Source organism: Lontra canadensis, unplaced genomic scaffold, assembly GCF_010015895.1.
Source record: "Lontra canadensis isolate GAN:19392208 unplaced genomic scaffold, GSC_riverotter_1.0 scaffold3, whole genome shotgun sequence".
Taxonomy (NCBI): domain Eukaryota; kingdom Metazoa; phylum Chordata; class Mammalia; order Carnivora; family Mustelidae; genus Lontra; species Lontra canadensis.
Genome location: NW_022630997.1, coordinates 1,193,839 through 1,210,755, shown reverse-complemented (window position 1 = coordinate 1,210,755; position 16,917 = coordinate 1,193,839). Strand labels below are relative to the sequence as shown.

The 16,917-nt window shown below is 42.3% G+C and overlaps 1 protein-coding gene across 1 annotated transcript in view; it reads left to right on the top strand.

Annotated features, from left to right (window-relative positions):
• The window catches only part of INPP5F (inositol polyphosphate-5-phosphatase F), an 81,827-nt gene that overhangs the window by 56,476 nt on the left and 8,434 nt on the right, over nucleotides 1-16,917 (top strand). The window contains exons 10-15 of the mRNA XM_032878500.1: nucleotides 4,647-4,771; nucleotides 5,525-5,602; nucleotides 6,718-6,838; nucleotides 8,056-8,184; nucleotides 11,433-11,550; nucleotides 13,275-13,473. Coding sequence (XP_032734391.1) covers nucleotides 4,647-4,771; nucleotides 5,525-5,602; nucleotides 6,718-6,838; nucleotides 8,056-8,184; nucleotides 11,433-11,550; nucleotides 13,275-13,473 — 770 coding nt within the window. The remainder of the gene's footprint in view (nucleotides 1-4,646; nucleotides 4,772-5,524; nucleotides 5,603-6,717; nucleotides 6,839-8,055; nucleotides 8,185-11,432; nucleotides 11,551-13,274; nucleotides 13,474-16,917) is intronic.

Below are 16,917 nucleotides of genomic sequence, written 5' to 3'. Positions count from 1 at the left end.
CATGATCTCAGGGTCCTGGGATTGAGCCCCGCATCGGGCTCTCTGCTCGGCGGGGAGCCTGCTTCCTCCTTTCTCTCTGCCTGCCTCTCTGCCTACTTGTGACCTCTCTCTCTCTCTCTCTGTCAAATAAATAAAAAATATCTTTAAAAAAAGAAAAAAAAGTGCTAACCAATACCCCAGTCTCTTTTTGAGTTAGCTAACACAATCATCTATGACTTCTCAATTTCAAATTCACCTATGATTTCTAGGGTCAGACTTTAGAATATGAAGGCCTAATTAAAATAATTCCTGCCCCCTTGCTTTCAAGGAGACCACTTTTCCTCGAGAAATCTTTATATGTTTGTATAATTGATCAAACTTGACTAAGTTTGATCAGCTTTGCTGCTGACACCATAGAAACTAATATATGCAATTAGAATGTTAAAAATAAAAATTTTTAAAAAGCACTAACCATAGTGAAAAATAATAATATATTTGACTTTACTAGATTTTTAACTCTATTGAAGTTTTATCATGTATTTATTGAAACTGCATTAAAATTAGATAGGACTTAAATCAGCAACCATAATGAAAATATTTTAAATTAGAGTGAGTTCAAGCTCCATGTTGGGTATAGAGATTACTTAAATAAATAACTTAAAAAATAAATAATGGGGGCACCTAAGTGGCTCAGTCATTTGAGCCACCAGCTTTTGATTTGGCTCAGTAGGGATCTCAGGGTGGTGACATCGAGCCCTGTGTTGAGCCCCATGTTGGGCTCCCCGCTCGGGGGCGGGGGGGGTCCGCTCTCCTCCCTCTCCCTGTTCACTCTGCTCACACTATTCAAGCACACTCTCTCTCTCTCTCTTAAATAAATACATCTTTTAAAAAATAGTAAAGAAATAAAGAACTTCTGTTTATTAAAGGCACCATGAAGAGAATGGAAAAGCAATTCACAGAGTAGGAGAAGATATTTCAGATTTTTTTTTAAGATTTTATTTATTTATTTTACAGAGATCACAAGTAGGCAGAGAGGCAGGCAGAGAGAGAGGGAGGAGGAAGGAGGTTCCCCACTGAGCAGAGAGCCCGATGCGGGGCTCGATCCCAGGACCCTGGAATCATGACCTGAGCTGAAGGCAGAGGCTTTCACCCACTGAGCCACCCAGGTGCCCCGATATTTCAGATTTTTAAAAATACATATCTAAGACAAAAGACTCCTATCTAGAACTCTTATTTAAAACTTATTTCTTAAATAAGTCTTATAAACCCCTCTCCCCAAAAAGATGTCTGGCCTGAAAGAAAACTAGACAAAACACTTGAGCAGAGTTCATGGAAAGGTATATTTAACAGGCCAGTAAACATGTGACAGGTGTTCCATTTCATCAGCCGTCCGGGAAATGCGAAGTAAAACCACTGACACACCAGAAGGACTAAAATAAAAAGATAGTATAAGCCAAGTTTTGTTAAGGACCTGGAAAAACTGGAACTCCAGGACAAAAAAATCTGAAGTCTACCTGAGAGAAACCGACGTTCAATCCACGAGGTCTCTCCAAGAACGTTGATCGCAGCGTCACAGAACCCCGACTGTTGATCAGGAGGTCAGCGGATGAAGTGTGGCACATGTAAAGCATTGAATACAATGGCTTAGAAACGAGATAGAGATGTAGATCTGTCTGTACTAGCGTGGAAAGATCTTGAAATCACACAGTAGAGTGAGTAAAGACTGTAACAGCATATGGTGTGTTGCCATTTAAACCCCACAAAACAAAACCATGTAATTCTTTTCCATGTCTGTGTTCTCACACATATGTGGATGCGCATTTATATCAGCATACCTTTATATGGGCTCAAAGGGCACACGGCACGCTGCTAACCCTCATGACCTCTGGGGAAGGCTGTGGGTCTGTGTTGAAGTGAAGAAGGATTTGACCTTTATCTACATTTGAACTTTTTACAGTGTGAATAAGTTCATGTATCAGCAGTATGTGGAGTTATCACTAGCATTACAGAAATTAAGCCACGATTCCGATATAACACATAGGGGCACCTGGCGGCTCAGTTGGAGGAGCCTGTGACTCCTGATCTCAGGGCTGTGGATTCGAGCCCCATGCTGGGTATGGAGATTACTCAAAAATAAATAAAAACTTTAAAAAAATGTAACCCATAATCATTGTGAGAACTGTAACAGTACTGAGATGTGTAAAGGAAGCAGAAGGAGTCACCTCCTCAGCACCTTCATCCCTGCTCTGTGTTGACTTTCAAAACCTGTTTGGACACATCAGTTTTACCTGTGTATGTTCTGAGCAGACACTTCCTCCGTTCTAACAGTACCCCAGTCATGTTCCCTTATCCACCTGCTCCGCGCCCCCCCGGCCCCCGTAGTCGCTCTCTGAGAGGCGGACCCGCAGGTCGGTCTGACTCAGGGTGGCTCCACTGTTCCTGTCGCCGGTGACCGGTTTGGGCACTGACCTGTGTGTGTTCATTGGCAGCTGGGCCAGTGAGGTATGATGTGAGGGAAGTCTGCTGGAAGTTTCTGGGAACGATTTCCTGCTGTGATAAAAAGAGATACAGGAATCAACAGCCCCTCCGTGGCGGTTGTATTTGGACTTGATATGCTGCTTCGGCAGTGTCGAAACTGTGAACGAACCAACCTGAGCCCTGACCAATATGCCAAAGATGGCAGAAAAGATGGAAAGACTTGGTATCGGTACCACTGAATTAAGCAATTCTAGAACCATGCAACCTCCTGACTTCTTGTTCTAAGATCTGAGTCAGTGATTTGTCATTTGCAGCAAAAACCATCTTGCACCTGCATAAATACACATTTATAAAATTAAGTCAGTGGAGGGCTGTACGATATATACTGTTCTGCAACTGTTTTCACTTAATGTTTCATGGCTGTTTTTTCTCTATTTCTCCATTGATGCAGCCTTAGGATATAGTTTTTGCTAGCGTAAAAATTTTCCAGAAAGCAACGTTCATATATTTGGGACTCTATGTGCTTCATAGAATATGCTTCTAGAAGTAGAACAGCTAGGTCAAATAGTAGGCGTATAATATTGACGCCTGCCCCTCAGTTGATCCCCAGAAGATCACAACAGTTTATACTCTCAGCAAGAATGGGAGTCAGTGCTCACTTCCTCATATACTCACCAATGCTGACTCTGTTTAGGATTCAATGTTTGCCTCTGTATAGGTGAAAACTAGTTTTCTGTTATAAATTTGTATTTCTTTGGGCTTTTTAAAAAGTTTTTATTTAAATTTCAGTGAGATAACCTACGGTGTAATGTTTCAGGTGTACACAATAGTGATTCAGTACTTCCACACAACACCTCGTGCTCATCCCAACAAGTGTCCTCCTTAACCCCGGTCACCTGTTTCTCCCGTCCCCCCCAGCACCCCTTCCAATAACCATCAGTTTGTTCTCCATAGTTAAGAAGAGTCTGTTTCTTGGTTTGTTTCCCTTTCTGATTATTAACAAAGTTGTAGCCTCATGTCTGTTGGCTCTGTGTATTTTCTCTTGTGAATTTCCTCTGTATCCTTTATTCTTTTTTTCTAACTAAATGTATAACACTCTTATATCTTATTGGTTTTGTGTTACAGGTATATTCCCCCAGGTAGTTTTTTGTTTCTTTTTGTATTGTTGTTTTACCTTTGCTGACTTGTATTGTCATTAGTTGCAGCGGTTTTAAATTTTCATGTTGTCACATTTGTCCAACTTTTTCTTTATGCCTCTGGTTTTTATCTTATGCTTAGAAAGTCATGTCCCATTCTACACTTATGGAAACATCACCCCAAATATTCTTTTTTTTTTTATAACTTAAAAAAATATTTAGGTCCTTAATGCAGCTATAATTTGTGCAAAATGAGATGTAGGGGCTAAAGTAAGTTTCTCCCCACTATTCTAGAATATTCTGTACTTCTCCCAGAATTATACTGTTACCATAGTTTAGATTCCTCAATGTACGTGGGTCTGTGTCTTGGCTATTTGTCCTGTTCTATGGGTCATTCCTCTGTTTCTACACAAGTACTACCACCATCTTAACTGCTATAGACTGGAGTATGTTTTGCTCTTCAGTGGGTCTAGTCCTCTTTTATTAATAGTTTTCAGAGCTTATTCTGCATATTTATCCTTCCGGATGAACTTTAGAATTAACTTGTCAAGTCCATAGGAAGAGCTGATCAGATTTTGATTGGGATTGTTAAATGTTCAAATTAATCTGGAGAGACTTGACATCCTTACAGCATTGAACCTTGCTCTCTGGCATCATAGTGTCTTTCCATTTACTCAGATTTTCTTTTTGGTATTTCAGCAGTTTTATAGTGCCCATATGTAGGTCTCGTATGTTTCTTTTAAAAATTATTCTAAATAACTTAAATATTTGCTATGATAAAGGACCTGGTTTTTATTATGTATCCTAATTGGTTATTGCAAATACATAATGCACAAGATAGCTATTAATGCTATTTACGTAAATGATTCTCATAAACTGAAATATAACAAGTGAAAGTCTAATTTTATGGAAAAAAATGGATGCTTGAAGGGATAAATTTCTAATTGTGGCTATAAAATATTTCTAAAACATAATTCCAAATAAAGTGATTAAAAACCACATTGAGTTTTTAACGTCTGACTAAACTGAATTTGTTTTTCCTTGCTCTCACAGGTTATTATTAACTTGGTAGACCAGGCAGGCAGGGAGAAAATTATTGGTGATGCTTACCTGAAGCAAGTGTTACTCTACAACAGCTCACAGCTCACTTACGTCTCATTTGACTTCCACGAGCACTGGTAAGAGGGCTTCCTGACGGGAGTTCTGACCGCTCCGGTGTTTGTGGCACGTGCTGCCATGGTAACCGTAGCTTCTCGTCTTCCTATCGGAAAGAAAAATCTCTTCTTGTCATTGTTACTTTGTTTTGATTTTCACATGAGCTTTACTTTGGCTAAAAATTTAATTGTTCCTGCAATATTTAGTCCTTCTTTTCCAAGACAACGTGAGAGTTCCATTTTTCCTTTTGTCACCCGAAGAACTTCTGGAGCTTTTCCTTTCTGCTTGGGTCCAAGCCTGGCAAAAGTAATTGAGTCCCCTTACTTAAAAGTCATTCTCTTGTCTTGTCTTTATTGCGTATTAGTAATACTTCTTTCCCTATGGATCAACGTCACCAGCGTTTGCTCCAGAAAAAAAATAATTGGTGAATCATTTTGATGGTAACTTTAACCTGTGTGTACTCTGAAAGCCGGTTCTTTTGTCATAATCCTGGCTCTAATGTGGGTTCCTCTACCCAGGTATTGAAAATTTAGTGGGGGAAAGAAGCTTCTGATACCTGTGATATGTTTCGGTGTATTCTTAAATATATTTTCTTTCACAAGGCAAATTAATTGTAAGCATTTATATAGTTGCCCATATAATTTATAGTACTGTTAACCGTATGTACTTAAAGCAATAATTTTAATTTTTCCAAGCTACTTTAAATATTGTATCTTAAGATGAAAAAAAACCCTGTTATTAAAGTTTTTTTTTTCCCCCTTTGGCATGTATTTTAGCCGAGGAATGAAGTTTGAGAATGTTCAAACACTAACAGATGCCATTTATGACATTATTCTTGACATGAAGTGGTGTTGGTAGGTATTTCATAAGTCCATTTGATATAAACTCTTAGTCTGTGAAATCATATGTATTTGGTACTACTAAGTATTAAAATAATAGCAGCAAGCTGAAAAAGCATTTTTCTTTCATTTTGCTTCCCGATTCCTATTTTCCTTTTCAAGAGAGTGGCCGTCATTGGGCAGTGTTAGCTTAGAACAGGGCAGAGGTGTCAGGAGGTCAGGCAAGATGGAGTGACACGCTCTCTGGCTGTTCTTTAACTCCAGTAGATGTTCCGTGGTCTACATTTCCTCTTTCTCTTCTCTCAGCATCCCTAACATGGCTTCGAGGTACTTGGTCTCAGTGTGCAGGCATTTCAGAATTACCAGAGAGGGGAAAGTGAAAATTATCAGCAGGAGGGAGCTGTAGGAATAAGAAACTGGATTAAAGGATTGGAGAGAACATTTGATTAGATAGAGAAATTAGACACACAAGGCATCTTCAGGAGTCCTCACTGAGTGGTAAAGTGACTTTGTCTGCTTGAGCTAGATGCACTGAGATGTATTTCTCCTTGCAGTCAAACGGGACGGACAAGATGATGTTTTAAAGTGCCTTTTGGGGGCGCCTGGGTGGCTCAGTGGGTTAAAGCTTCTGCCTTCGGCTCAGGTCATGATCCCAGGGTCCTGGGATCAAGCCCCAAGTTGAGCTCTCTGCTCAGCAGGGAGCCTGCTTCACTTCCTCTCTCTCTGCCGGCCTCTCTGCCTACTTTTGATCTCTGTCTGTCAAATGAATAAATAAAATTAAAAAAAAAATTAAAGGGCCTTCTGGCTTTAATGTATAGAAGAGCATAATTCAGGGTTGTGTCAGCTCTGCTTAGTAGTCAATGAGACTGAAGACAAGTCATTCTGCCCTTCAGTTTTTATTTTCTTTTGTTTGTCTTTAAAACGGGGATAATAACGTCTTATCAACTTATTGTGTGAATTAACAACAGTGTCCGCAAAGTGCTCAGTAATGCCTGTCACATAGTATTCCAAACAAGTGGATAACCAGTGCTCCTGGTTAGTTATTGCTATATTCTAAGGAATTGTGGTTTTTGAAAACCTCATTAAGGTATTTCATATTGTAAAATAATCCCAATCTATTTTTGAAAAAGGGTCGATCAAGCGGGGGTGATATGTAAACAAGAAGGGATTTTTCGTGTCAATTGCATGGACTGCCTGGATCGCACCAACGTGGTCCAAGCCGCCATCGCCCGCGTGGTCATGGAACAGCAGGTAATTGGTGGGGGCATGTCGGGGTGCTGCATTGTAAGTATTCATTTCTGCTTCTTTCCCACATGTAAACATAAAATCGTTCTGTAGAACATTTACAGCTTACAGTTGCATTAAAACCCGGAAAGTAAAACCTTCAGTAGAAATAAGTTGATTTAAGGGGCATTTTCTTAAGTACTCATTTCAAAAATGTGAGGCCCAGCATTTCAACGTCGTCGACCGGGTGGGCCTGTGTGGCCACACACCTTTCTCCTCTCAGCTCCACAGCAGGCCTTGTGCCTTTTGGGCTGGGAGTCTGCGGCGCCTTCTGCTCAGCCTGCTGGCGCTGTGTGAGACGCTGCCAGTAGGAGGCGCCAGAGGAAGACCGTGAGGCTGGAGGAGGAGGAAGGGACAAGCTGCTTCGCCTGTCTTGTGGCGCCTTCTCTGCAGCTGTTGGCTCCTTCGGTGCCACAGAACCAGCTTTTATCCTCCACTCCTGTTGGTGGCGGCTGCTTCCTGCAGTCCCAGCATCTGTTATTCAGTGTCCCCCTTTAGATCTCCAGCCCCACAACACCTGAGTGTTGCGTTCTCAAGGTAGACATTCTTAGCATGGGGTCTGGGCTTTTTTGATGGAACCTCGGGACTGTGTTTTGAGATGGTGAGTCTGTTCCTGCTCACTGCGCACTAAGCAGCCAGGTTTTGAGTCTAGGCCCTGGGTCTACCACGTATTCGGTGTTGACCCCATGGGAAATCTCGGCCTCTCTCAACTTCCATCTCTTCATCCTTAAAATGGATGTAAGAGTATGGACTGCAGCAGGTTGTTACCAGGAGCCAATGAGATCATTCGTATAAAAACAGCTCTCAGAACCCCATTCTCCGCGCAGGCTCACACCTTCTGGGCACTCATGGCTCTGCTACTGCTAATGTTGTTGTTGTTTCAACAGGCTTTTTTGACAGTCTCACTGCATCGGCAAATTTAAAACAAAGACAAAATAGAATATAAGCCTACACGTTAAAAATGACACCAAGACAGTGAAGTATTTCATTCTATTTAATCATGTGTAGCAATTGATAAAACTCTCTCTCAATTGTGCTCTATTTTGGAAAAGTCCGGAAACACCATTTCTTTTATTTGAGGGTCCAAAATTGTACATGAACATGCTTCCTTTTGCTGCAATGTATATTTTATGCTATGGTTTCCTGCCTAATATGCAGCTAATCCGCCAATGTGTTAATTTTAGCTGAAAAAATTAGGTGTGATGCCCCCAGAACAGCCACTACCAGTGAAATGTAATCGGATCTATCAGATAATGTGGGCCAACAACGGGGACTCCATTAGCAGACAGTATGCTGGGACAGCTGCTCTGAAGGTAAACACCGACAGCCAGCTTTTGTGGATCATTCTGTGGGACACAGGATGGGGTTTTAAACCGACCTTATTTTTGAGAGAAAGCTACCTGGGCTACAGATGGTAGTCTATGTACTTGACTCCTTTCTGGAACGTTTGGCTCATGCAGGGGTCACATATTCCAACTCTCCTAGGGCCAGGAAATGGGACCACCCATTAGCTTAAAGGGGGAAATGGGACAGACCTAAGGAAGAGCATATGTTGTCTTGGGAGGGGGCTGTTCTGCTTCCTTATGGGGACAGAGGCCCAGTGTGGCTAGATCTTCCAGTCTTTCAAGGGAGTTTGGAAATCTGGAATTCTGTGTGACATAATTGGTTTTTGAAATGTTACACGGATAGAACACGTCTGTTGCTAGAATACGGTCCCGAGTATATTTGCTTCTGCTGAATTTGAATCCCAGTCCTGCCCCTTACAAGCTTCGCAGTCTTGAGCAAGTCACTTAACCTCTCTGTCTCCTCATTTGTAAAACCGAATAATGCTAGACACACTTCAAGACTGTCATGGGATTGTATGAGTTAATGCCTATGAGGGCTTAGACCATTCCCTGGAACACAGTAAATGCTGACAAAATGTTTTATTATCTTTTTGTGGTTGTTATGAATAAGTCTTTTGAAGATCCTACAGAGCTAATCTTCACAGAATTCATTTTAAATATAAACCATATTTACTAGGCACCAAATACTCCTGTGGCCAGTAAGAAATGGTGGAATTAGTTTACATTAGTTTTATGTTAATTTTCCTTCAAGGTAAGTTCATCTCAGGATATTTCTTTCATTTCTTTTTTTAAAAGATTATTTATTTATTTATTTATTTGACAGGGAGAGAGAGAGAGATACAGCAAGAGAGGGAACACAAGGAGGGGAATGGGAGAGGGAGAAGCAGGCTTCCTACTGAGCAGGGAGCCTAATGCGGGGCTGACCTGAGCCGAAGGCAGACACTTAACGACTGAACCACTGAGGCACGCCTCAGGATATTCCTTACAAAAAATTGTATCAAGTCTCAACAGGCCATCAAATCCATCTTTTGGTTGAGTGATAAATATAAAAAAGCTTTTTATTAACTAAAGAAATTGGACTTTCGAAGTCCTTGTACAAGTTACTGATTAAAGAGAAATACTTTTATGCACCCAATATCAGAACACCTAAATATATAAAGCAATTACTAACAAAATTAAAAGGAAGAATAAATAGCAGTACAATAATAGTAGGGGACTTTATTTTTTTTAGGATTTCATTTATTTGAGAGAGACAGAGCACAAGCAGAGAAGGGGAGAAGCAGACTCCCTGCTGAGCAGGGAGCCCAATATGGGACTCGATCCCAGGACCCTGAGATAATGACCTGAGCCGAAGGCAGACGCTTAACTGACTGAGCCACCCAGGCACCCCAGTAGGGGATTTTAATACCCCATTCTCCACAGTGGATCATCCAGGGAGAAAATCAATAAGGAAACAGTAAATTTGAGCAGGACTGTAGACCAACTGGACCCAGCAGACGTATATAGAACATTTCATCTAGGAACAGCAGAATACATATTCTTCAGAAGCACACGTGGAACATTTTCCAGGACAAATGATAGGTTAGGCCACAAAACAAGTTTTAACAAGGTTCCAAAAGATAGAAATTGTTTCGGGTATCTTTTCTGACCACAGTGGTGGTCAGAAATGAATGAAAATGAATATGAAATGAAAATAGAAGTCGGTAATAGAAAAATTAGAAAATTCATAAATATGTGGAAATTAATACACTCCTGAACAATCAATCACTGGGTCAAAGAAGAAATCAAAAAGGGTTAAATTTAAAAAAAAAACAACAACAACCCAACTTGAAACAAATGAAAATGGAAACACAACTTAGGGGATGTGGCAAAAGCAGTTCTAAAGGGAAAGTTTATAGCTATAAATGCCTACATTAAGAAAAAAGAAAGATCTCAAACAACCTAACTTTACTAGAACTAACTTTACAACAAACTAGAAAAAGCAGAAAGTAAGCCCAAAGTTAGGAGAAAGAAGGAAATACTAAAGATTAGAACAGAAATATTTGAAAGGGAGACTAGGAAAAACAATAGAAAAGATCAACAAAACTAAGAGTTGGTTTTCTGGCACAACTTTTTTATTTTTTGTTGTTGTTGTTGTTTTGAAGAGTTGGTTTTCTGAAGAGATAAAATCAAGAGACCTTTAGCTAGACTTACCAAGAGAAAAAAGGACTCAAAATTATAAATGAAAGTGACATTACAGCTGATATCACAGAAATACATAGAATCACAGGTGCCTACTCTGAACAGTTATATGACAACAAATTGGACAATTTAGAAGGAAGGGATACATTTCTAGAAACATACAACTTACCAAGACTGACTTTCGAAAAAATAGAAAATTGGAGCAGACCAACGAGTAAGGAGATTTGATGAATCAGTAAGTAAAACCTCCCAAGAAAGAAAAGCCCAGGACCAAATGGTTGCACTGGGAAATTCTACCAAATATTTAAAGAAGAATTAATGCCATTCCTTCTCAAGTTCTTCCCAGAAATGCTGCATGATCTCATTTATATGAAGGATCTAAAAAAATCAAACTCAAAAACAAGACTTTGGTGCTTGCCAGGGGTTGGGGGAGATGGAGAGATGATTAAGCGGCACAGACTTTCAGCTAAGTCACTGCCCTCTAGGGACTTGCTCCGACACTGTTGTTGTGAAAAGCAAGAGAAACAAAACAAAACCATTTAAATTTTCGTTGGATCATTCTACAGCATTGTAATGGGCAGCAAGGGACAGAACTCTCTGCTCTTGCTCCCCATATACACACGTCCACACGCACTGGTTAAATCCCATTGTAATAAACTCTAGGGCACTGTCCACACTTTCCCACATCAGAAATTTGTGATTTTTGAGTATCATACCAGTTTGAGGCTTGAAAATCTTCTTGTTTTTTGTGATATAGGAAGTTTTGACCTGTAAAGTATAGAAATTCTACGGACTGCCAGGAGAGGATTTACTTTAAAGCACCACCCAACTGTGAAGACTTGATGCCACAAATAGCACTTTAATTATTTGATGTGCTTGGGTCACAGCCAAATACTAGTAGATATTTTAACTTAACTACATTATTTAGAAATTATAAAAGCCTACAGAATTTTGGTCTTGTATTAAAAGCCCACACTGACTGGGGACATTCTTGTGTTTTGAATCAATTGTCAAAATGACTTTTTCCTTGACAGGGTGACTTTACAAGGACAGGAGAAAGGAAGTTAGCAGGAGTTATGAAAGACGGTGTTAACTCAGCAAATAGGTATTACCTGAATCGGTTTAAGGATGCTTATAGGCAAGCTGTTATAGGTAAGAAACCTAAATGCTTTTCTTTCTTTAAAATTTGTTATTCCTCTGTGACTAGGGTTTCACAGAAACCAACTTCATTAACATAGTTCATGTTTTATAATATACTTGTGTTTCTATATTCAGCATCTTACCCAAGAAATCAAGTTCAGATTTTTACATGACTAGAATTTGATGAATTTTTTAGGCTGAAGCAACAAAAGCAACCGCTCATTTCCATACGTATTTGTCGGGTTGCTGTTCATGTCACAGAAAGCAGAGTTGAGGTTCCTAGAATATGGAACGAGGTAGCCTAGAGCCTCATCAGCTGAACACTCCACATTCAATTTGTTTTTCCATTACTCAGGGCTGCAAGATGTAATGAGAGGTCTTGCTTTCCCCCATGTGACATTTATCATGTGTTCTTGCTGTGGACAACACAGCATCCTTTCCTGTGAGAATGAATGAACATAGTATCAGGCTATCAGATTTAAGGATAATCCTAACCAATTCTTATCATTATTTGGAAGAGGAAATGGAGGGTAGCTTGCCCGGTGCAATATATATGTTGGCAAATTTTTTTAATTTAATTTGCATGGAAGTATTACCTCATAGGATTAAAGTAAATGCAGAGCCTTCTGGACTGAAACCAAAGTAACAGCTTGTCCTGTGGTCTCTGGGAATATTTTTTAAATCCTCTTTTTTAATCTGATTTTTTTGTCATACATGACATAGTAGGGCCTCAGCACAGGCCAGTTAGGAATTTGAGATGTCTAGTGTAAAGAAGTTTGGTTTTTGCCACAGCTGGGATTTGTGTTGACTGGAAAACCGGATTTTAGCAGTTTAATCAGGGAAAAATAGGATACCTTTCCTCTGTTGATTGACCTAGTGACTGTTATGTCACTGCAGACCCAGGCTCTGTGTCTCTCTTTCTCTGTCCACAACATTAGCTTCACCTGAATCTTGAAGCTGGATTTCTTCAGAGGTGAGAGAGAGAGAGGCCAGTAGCAGTCTGGGCCTACTGTTTCCCCTCGTAAGGCCAGTGGTCGGCATCTCTGTCCCAGAAGCTGCCAGTCTCGCTGTCCTGCCCGTCTGTGGGGAATGGATTACAGTGCTTCCTGAAGCTAGAGCTGCATGCCACACCACGACGAAGTTAGCTTGTCTGTTCAGATCCTATGCCCATTTTCTTTTTCTTTTTTCTTTTTCTTTTTCTTTTTTTTAAAAGATTTTATTTTTTATTTATTTGACAGAGAGAGAGAGTACAAGCAGGGGAACAGCAGGGAGAGGGAGAAGCATGCTCCCACTGAGCAGAGAGCCCGACGTGAGGCTTGATCCCAGGATTCTGGGTTCATGACCAGCCAAAGGCAGACACCCAACTGATTGAGCCACCCAGGCACCCCCCATGCCCATTTTAAAATCGGGTTGTCTTTGTTATTGAGTTGTAGGAATTCTTTATATATTCTGAATCCAAGTCCCTATCAGATGATTGTAAATACTCTCACCCGTTGTGTGGTTGTCTTTTCACATTCATGATCTTGTCCTTGAGACACAAAAGTTCTTAATTGTGATGAGATCCACTTCGTTGATTTTTCTTGTTTTTGTTGCTTGTGATTTTAGTGTCATATCTAAAACAAAAAAGCCATATCCAAGACCACCAAGATTCATGCCTATGTTTTCTTATGAGTTCTGTTGTTTTAAATGTATTAGCCAAGTAAGATGATGATAGATATTAACACTTTCTACTCTAGATTTGATGCAAGGCATTCCAGTGACAGAAGATCTTTATTCCATATTTACCAAGGAGAAAGAACATGAAGCTTTGCACAAGGAGACTCAGCGAAGCCACCAGGAACTGATTAGCCAGCTGCTACAAAGTTATATGAAGTTACTGCTGCCTGATGATGAAAAGTTCCATGGGGGCTGGGCCCTCATTGACTGTGACCCCAGGTGAGTTGGACTGATGTTCTAGTGACTAAGGACACTTAAATTTCTGATGGTCTCATCATAATTAGTACTAGTGTTCATCCATAAATCTAGGGACATGGACGTGTGATGCGTGGCAGTTTTCAGATACAGGGCTGGTCACTAAGGCAAGCCGACTGAGGCACTCACCTTGGGTGCAAAATTAAGAGGGCATTACAACAACACAGTAATGAAGAGAAATACTTTAAAGCAGTATTTGATTTTTTAAAAATCCAAATTGTAGAACTGCCATTCACAGCTGACTTGATTTCCGATCCTATAATTCCCATGTAAAGTTGGTATCCTGAGTGAGGAGGTTAAAACTATGTGAAGTGTGTTTAGCTCTGCTATTTATTTATTTATTTATTTTTAAAGATTTTATTTATTTATTTGACAAAGAGAGATCACAAGTAGGCAGAGAGGCAGGCAGAGAGAGAGAGGAAGGGAAGCAGGCTCCCCGCTGAGCAGAGAGCCCGATGCGGGGCTCGATCCCAGGACCCTGAGACCATGACCTGAGCCAAAGGCAGAGGCTTAACCCACTGAGCCACCCAGGCGCCCCAAGCTCTGCTATTTAAAGCTTGCTACAAGCAAGGTGTTAGCTGCTTGCTAGTTTTTGTCTTGCCTCCTGTGTTTCCCACTATTACTGTTTTACTAGAAACTGCTGCCTTTGAAGCTGTGAGATAAGGTGATGTGGATGGAGTAGATAATGAAGCTGGTGCTTTGGAGTCAGTGACTTTGAAGGTCATGTTTTGGCTTGTTGTCTTCGAGAAAAGGCCGAGACCTGCCTATCAAGCGTCTTGATATCTTTGTGGTAAAGGGAGACACTTTGCCACCCTGTGGCTGGTCCCAGTGTTGGCCCCTTTGGGAGGCACAGGCGATCTGGAGCCTTCCATTTGGGCCCTGGAGGAGCCGGAGCAGGAGCCAGCAGTGTTTCAGAACAGTCTTTTCTTCTGCCTTTCATTCCAGAGGAGATGCTTTTTCAGATACAGAGTAATTACCGTCTTCAGATCCACTTCATTTTCGTCTCAGGTGGATGATTCTCTGATGGGTATCACGTGTCCGTTGGAATTTCCAAAATTAACTGTGTGTCTGCATCTTGATTACACAGTTCTTTAAGAACCCGCTTTGTTAGCTCCTCTCTACTTCATCTTGTGGTTGCCATGCTTTATAATACTGATAAAATTTCTTTAAATTCGCCACTGGTATTTTTATTCATTTGCAAAAGCTTGAATATTTTGTAGATGGTGGACAGTTTTCCCCTGAAGGTATATGTGGAAACTGGCTCTTTGGTTAGCTGAGTTGCTACAGTACACTTGTACAGTCTATCAGCTGAGCCAGAGCCGTGGACGACTCTGACGGAGCAGGGAGAAGCAGCTCTGGGAATGCCTGTGCCAGCTCAGGTCCTGAGACAGCCAGCCAGCCAACTGTCGGGCTTAGGGTCTTCAGTAGTTAGTACCTGTCTGCCTTAGCCATTCACTCCTGGGTTCTGTGTATATGTTTTTAAAAACACCTTTAAGATATAATTCATTATCCATCCGCTTAAAGCATACAATTCAATAGCTTTTAGTATAGTCACATTTTCACTACTCTCAAAGAAAGCCCTATACTCACTAGTGATCACTCCCTCCCTATTCTCCTTTCCCTATCGCCAGACAACCACTAATCTACTCTTTGTTTCTATAGATGTCCCTGTTTTGGACATTTCATATAAATGGGATCACATAACATGTTTCCTTTTGTGACTGGCTTCATTCCTCCTTATAGCTGAATGGTATTCCGTCCTGTGGTTAGAGCCCATTTTGTCTGTTTTCTTTCACGATGGGCGTTTAGGTCGTTTCCACCTTCTGGCTCTCATAAATAGTAATACCGTTTTGGTTTGAACACCAGTTTTTATCTGGGGGTACATATCTAGGATTGGAAATTGGTGGGTCATGTGTAATTCTGTGCTTAACTTCTGGGAAACCACCAAGCTGTTCTCCACAGTGACTGTACCATTTGACATTCTCACCAGCAGTGTATGAGGGTTCCAATTTTTCCACCTCCTCGCTAATACTTTTTCCTTTCCCTTTTTTTTTTTTTTTTTTTTTTTTTAATTGTACTCCTCCTAAGGGGTGTGAAGTGGTATCTCACTGGTTTTGGTTTGCATTTCCCTACTGACAAAGGATGGGAAGGATTTTTTCTTGTGCTTCTTGGCCATTTGTATATTTTCCTTAGAAAACTGTTTAAATCCTTTGCCCATTTTAAAAACTGGGGTCTGTGTTTTTTTGTTGTCGAGTTGAGCTACGTGTTTTGGTAAATAAACTTTTACAGGGGCTAGGGCTAGGGTTTGCGTGAGCCAAGTGAGCAAGCTTGTACAGCCGCAGGGTCGGATCCTGTCTTTATCTAAAACGCTGGTGTTTTGTTCGTCATATTTTGGAATTTTGATTTTTTTTTTAAGTATTGCACTAACAATTATCTTGATGGCTGGGTGTTTTTGACGACCTCCAAAATTTTGCGCCAGAGACTTGCCGCACTGCAGTCGCAGCCGCTTAACTCTCTGGCAAAAAACCAGTTCCGGCCGCAGTTGGCAAACACACGCAGCCCTGCCGCAGCGGGAACGGCCCGCTCCTGGCGCCTGCTCTCTTTGCCCTTCCCTCCCGGCGCGCCACCGCACCGTCCCCACACTGCCCGCGGGCCTCCCCGGCTCCGCCGCCGCGGCCTGTTCTGTTGCAGATCTGAGCTCAGTTAGGACCGCCGGTGGCCAGCCCCCGGCATGGAGGCCTGCGGGTCCCGCCGCTCCTTCCCCCAGCCCTGCGCCCCGTTGCCACCAAAACACTGGGCCCTCGGTGACAGGTGCCTGGGGGCGCGCTCCGGGTCCCGAGAGGAGCCTGGAAAGTGGAAGGACGCCGGGCGTCCTGCCCAGTGCCCATCGGGACCTGCACCGGCTACTCCTTATTTTGCCCAGCTCTACCGGACCCGCTTTTTCCACCCGGAGTAGATGACCACTTCCCCCCCCCCCCCCCCCCCCCCCCCGTTTCAGAGGAGCAGCCGCGCTGTCGGGCGTGTGAGTGCAGGAGAGGGTCGCTCGCAGTGCCGCGGCCACCCGCGTCCCTTCGGTGACGACCCCTCCCCGTGGTGTGGGCGCGGTCCGGTGGGGGTCCGGTGATGGTCCGCCGGGGGTCCCGGCCACTGCGGGCTCCTCGGCGCCCCACCCCACCGCCGGCCGGGCGTTGTGCGGGGGCGAAATGGCGGGGGCGGGTGCGCATGCGCACTGGGCGGGTGCCGCGGCAGCGGGGGCGGCCGGAAGCGAGCGGCGGCTCCTGGGCGGGGCTTGGCTCTGCAGTTGCCGCAGTTGCCGCAGTCTCCGCAGTCGCTGCAGGCGCGAGGTCTTGTGCTGGCGGCTCTGACTGAGCTTCGACTTCTCGACGGACGGACTGACTGACTGACGGA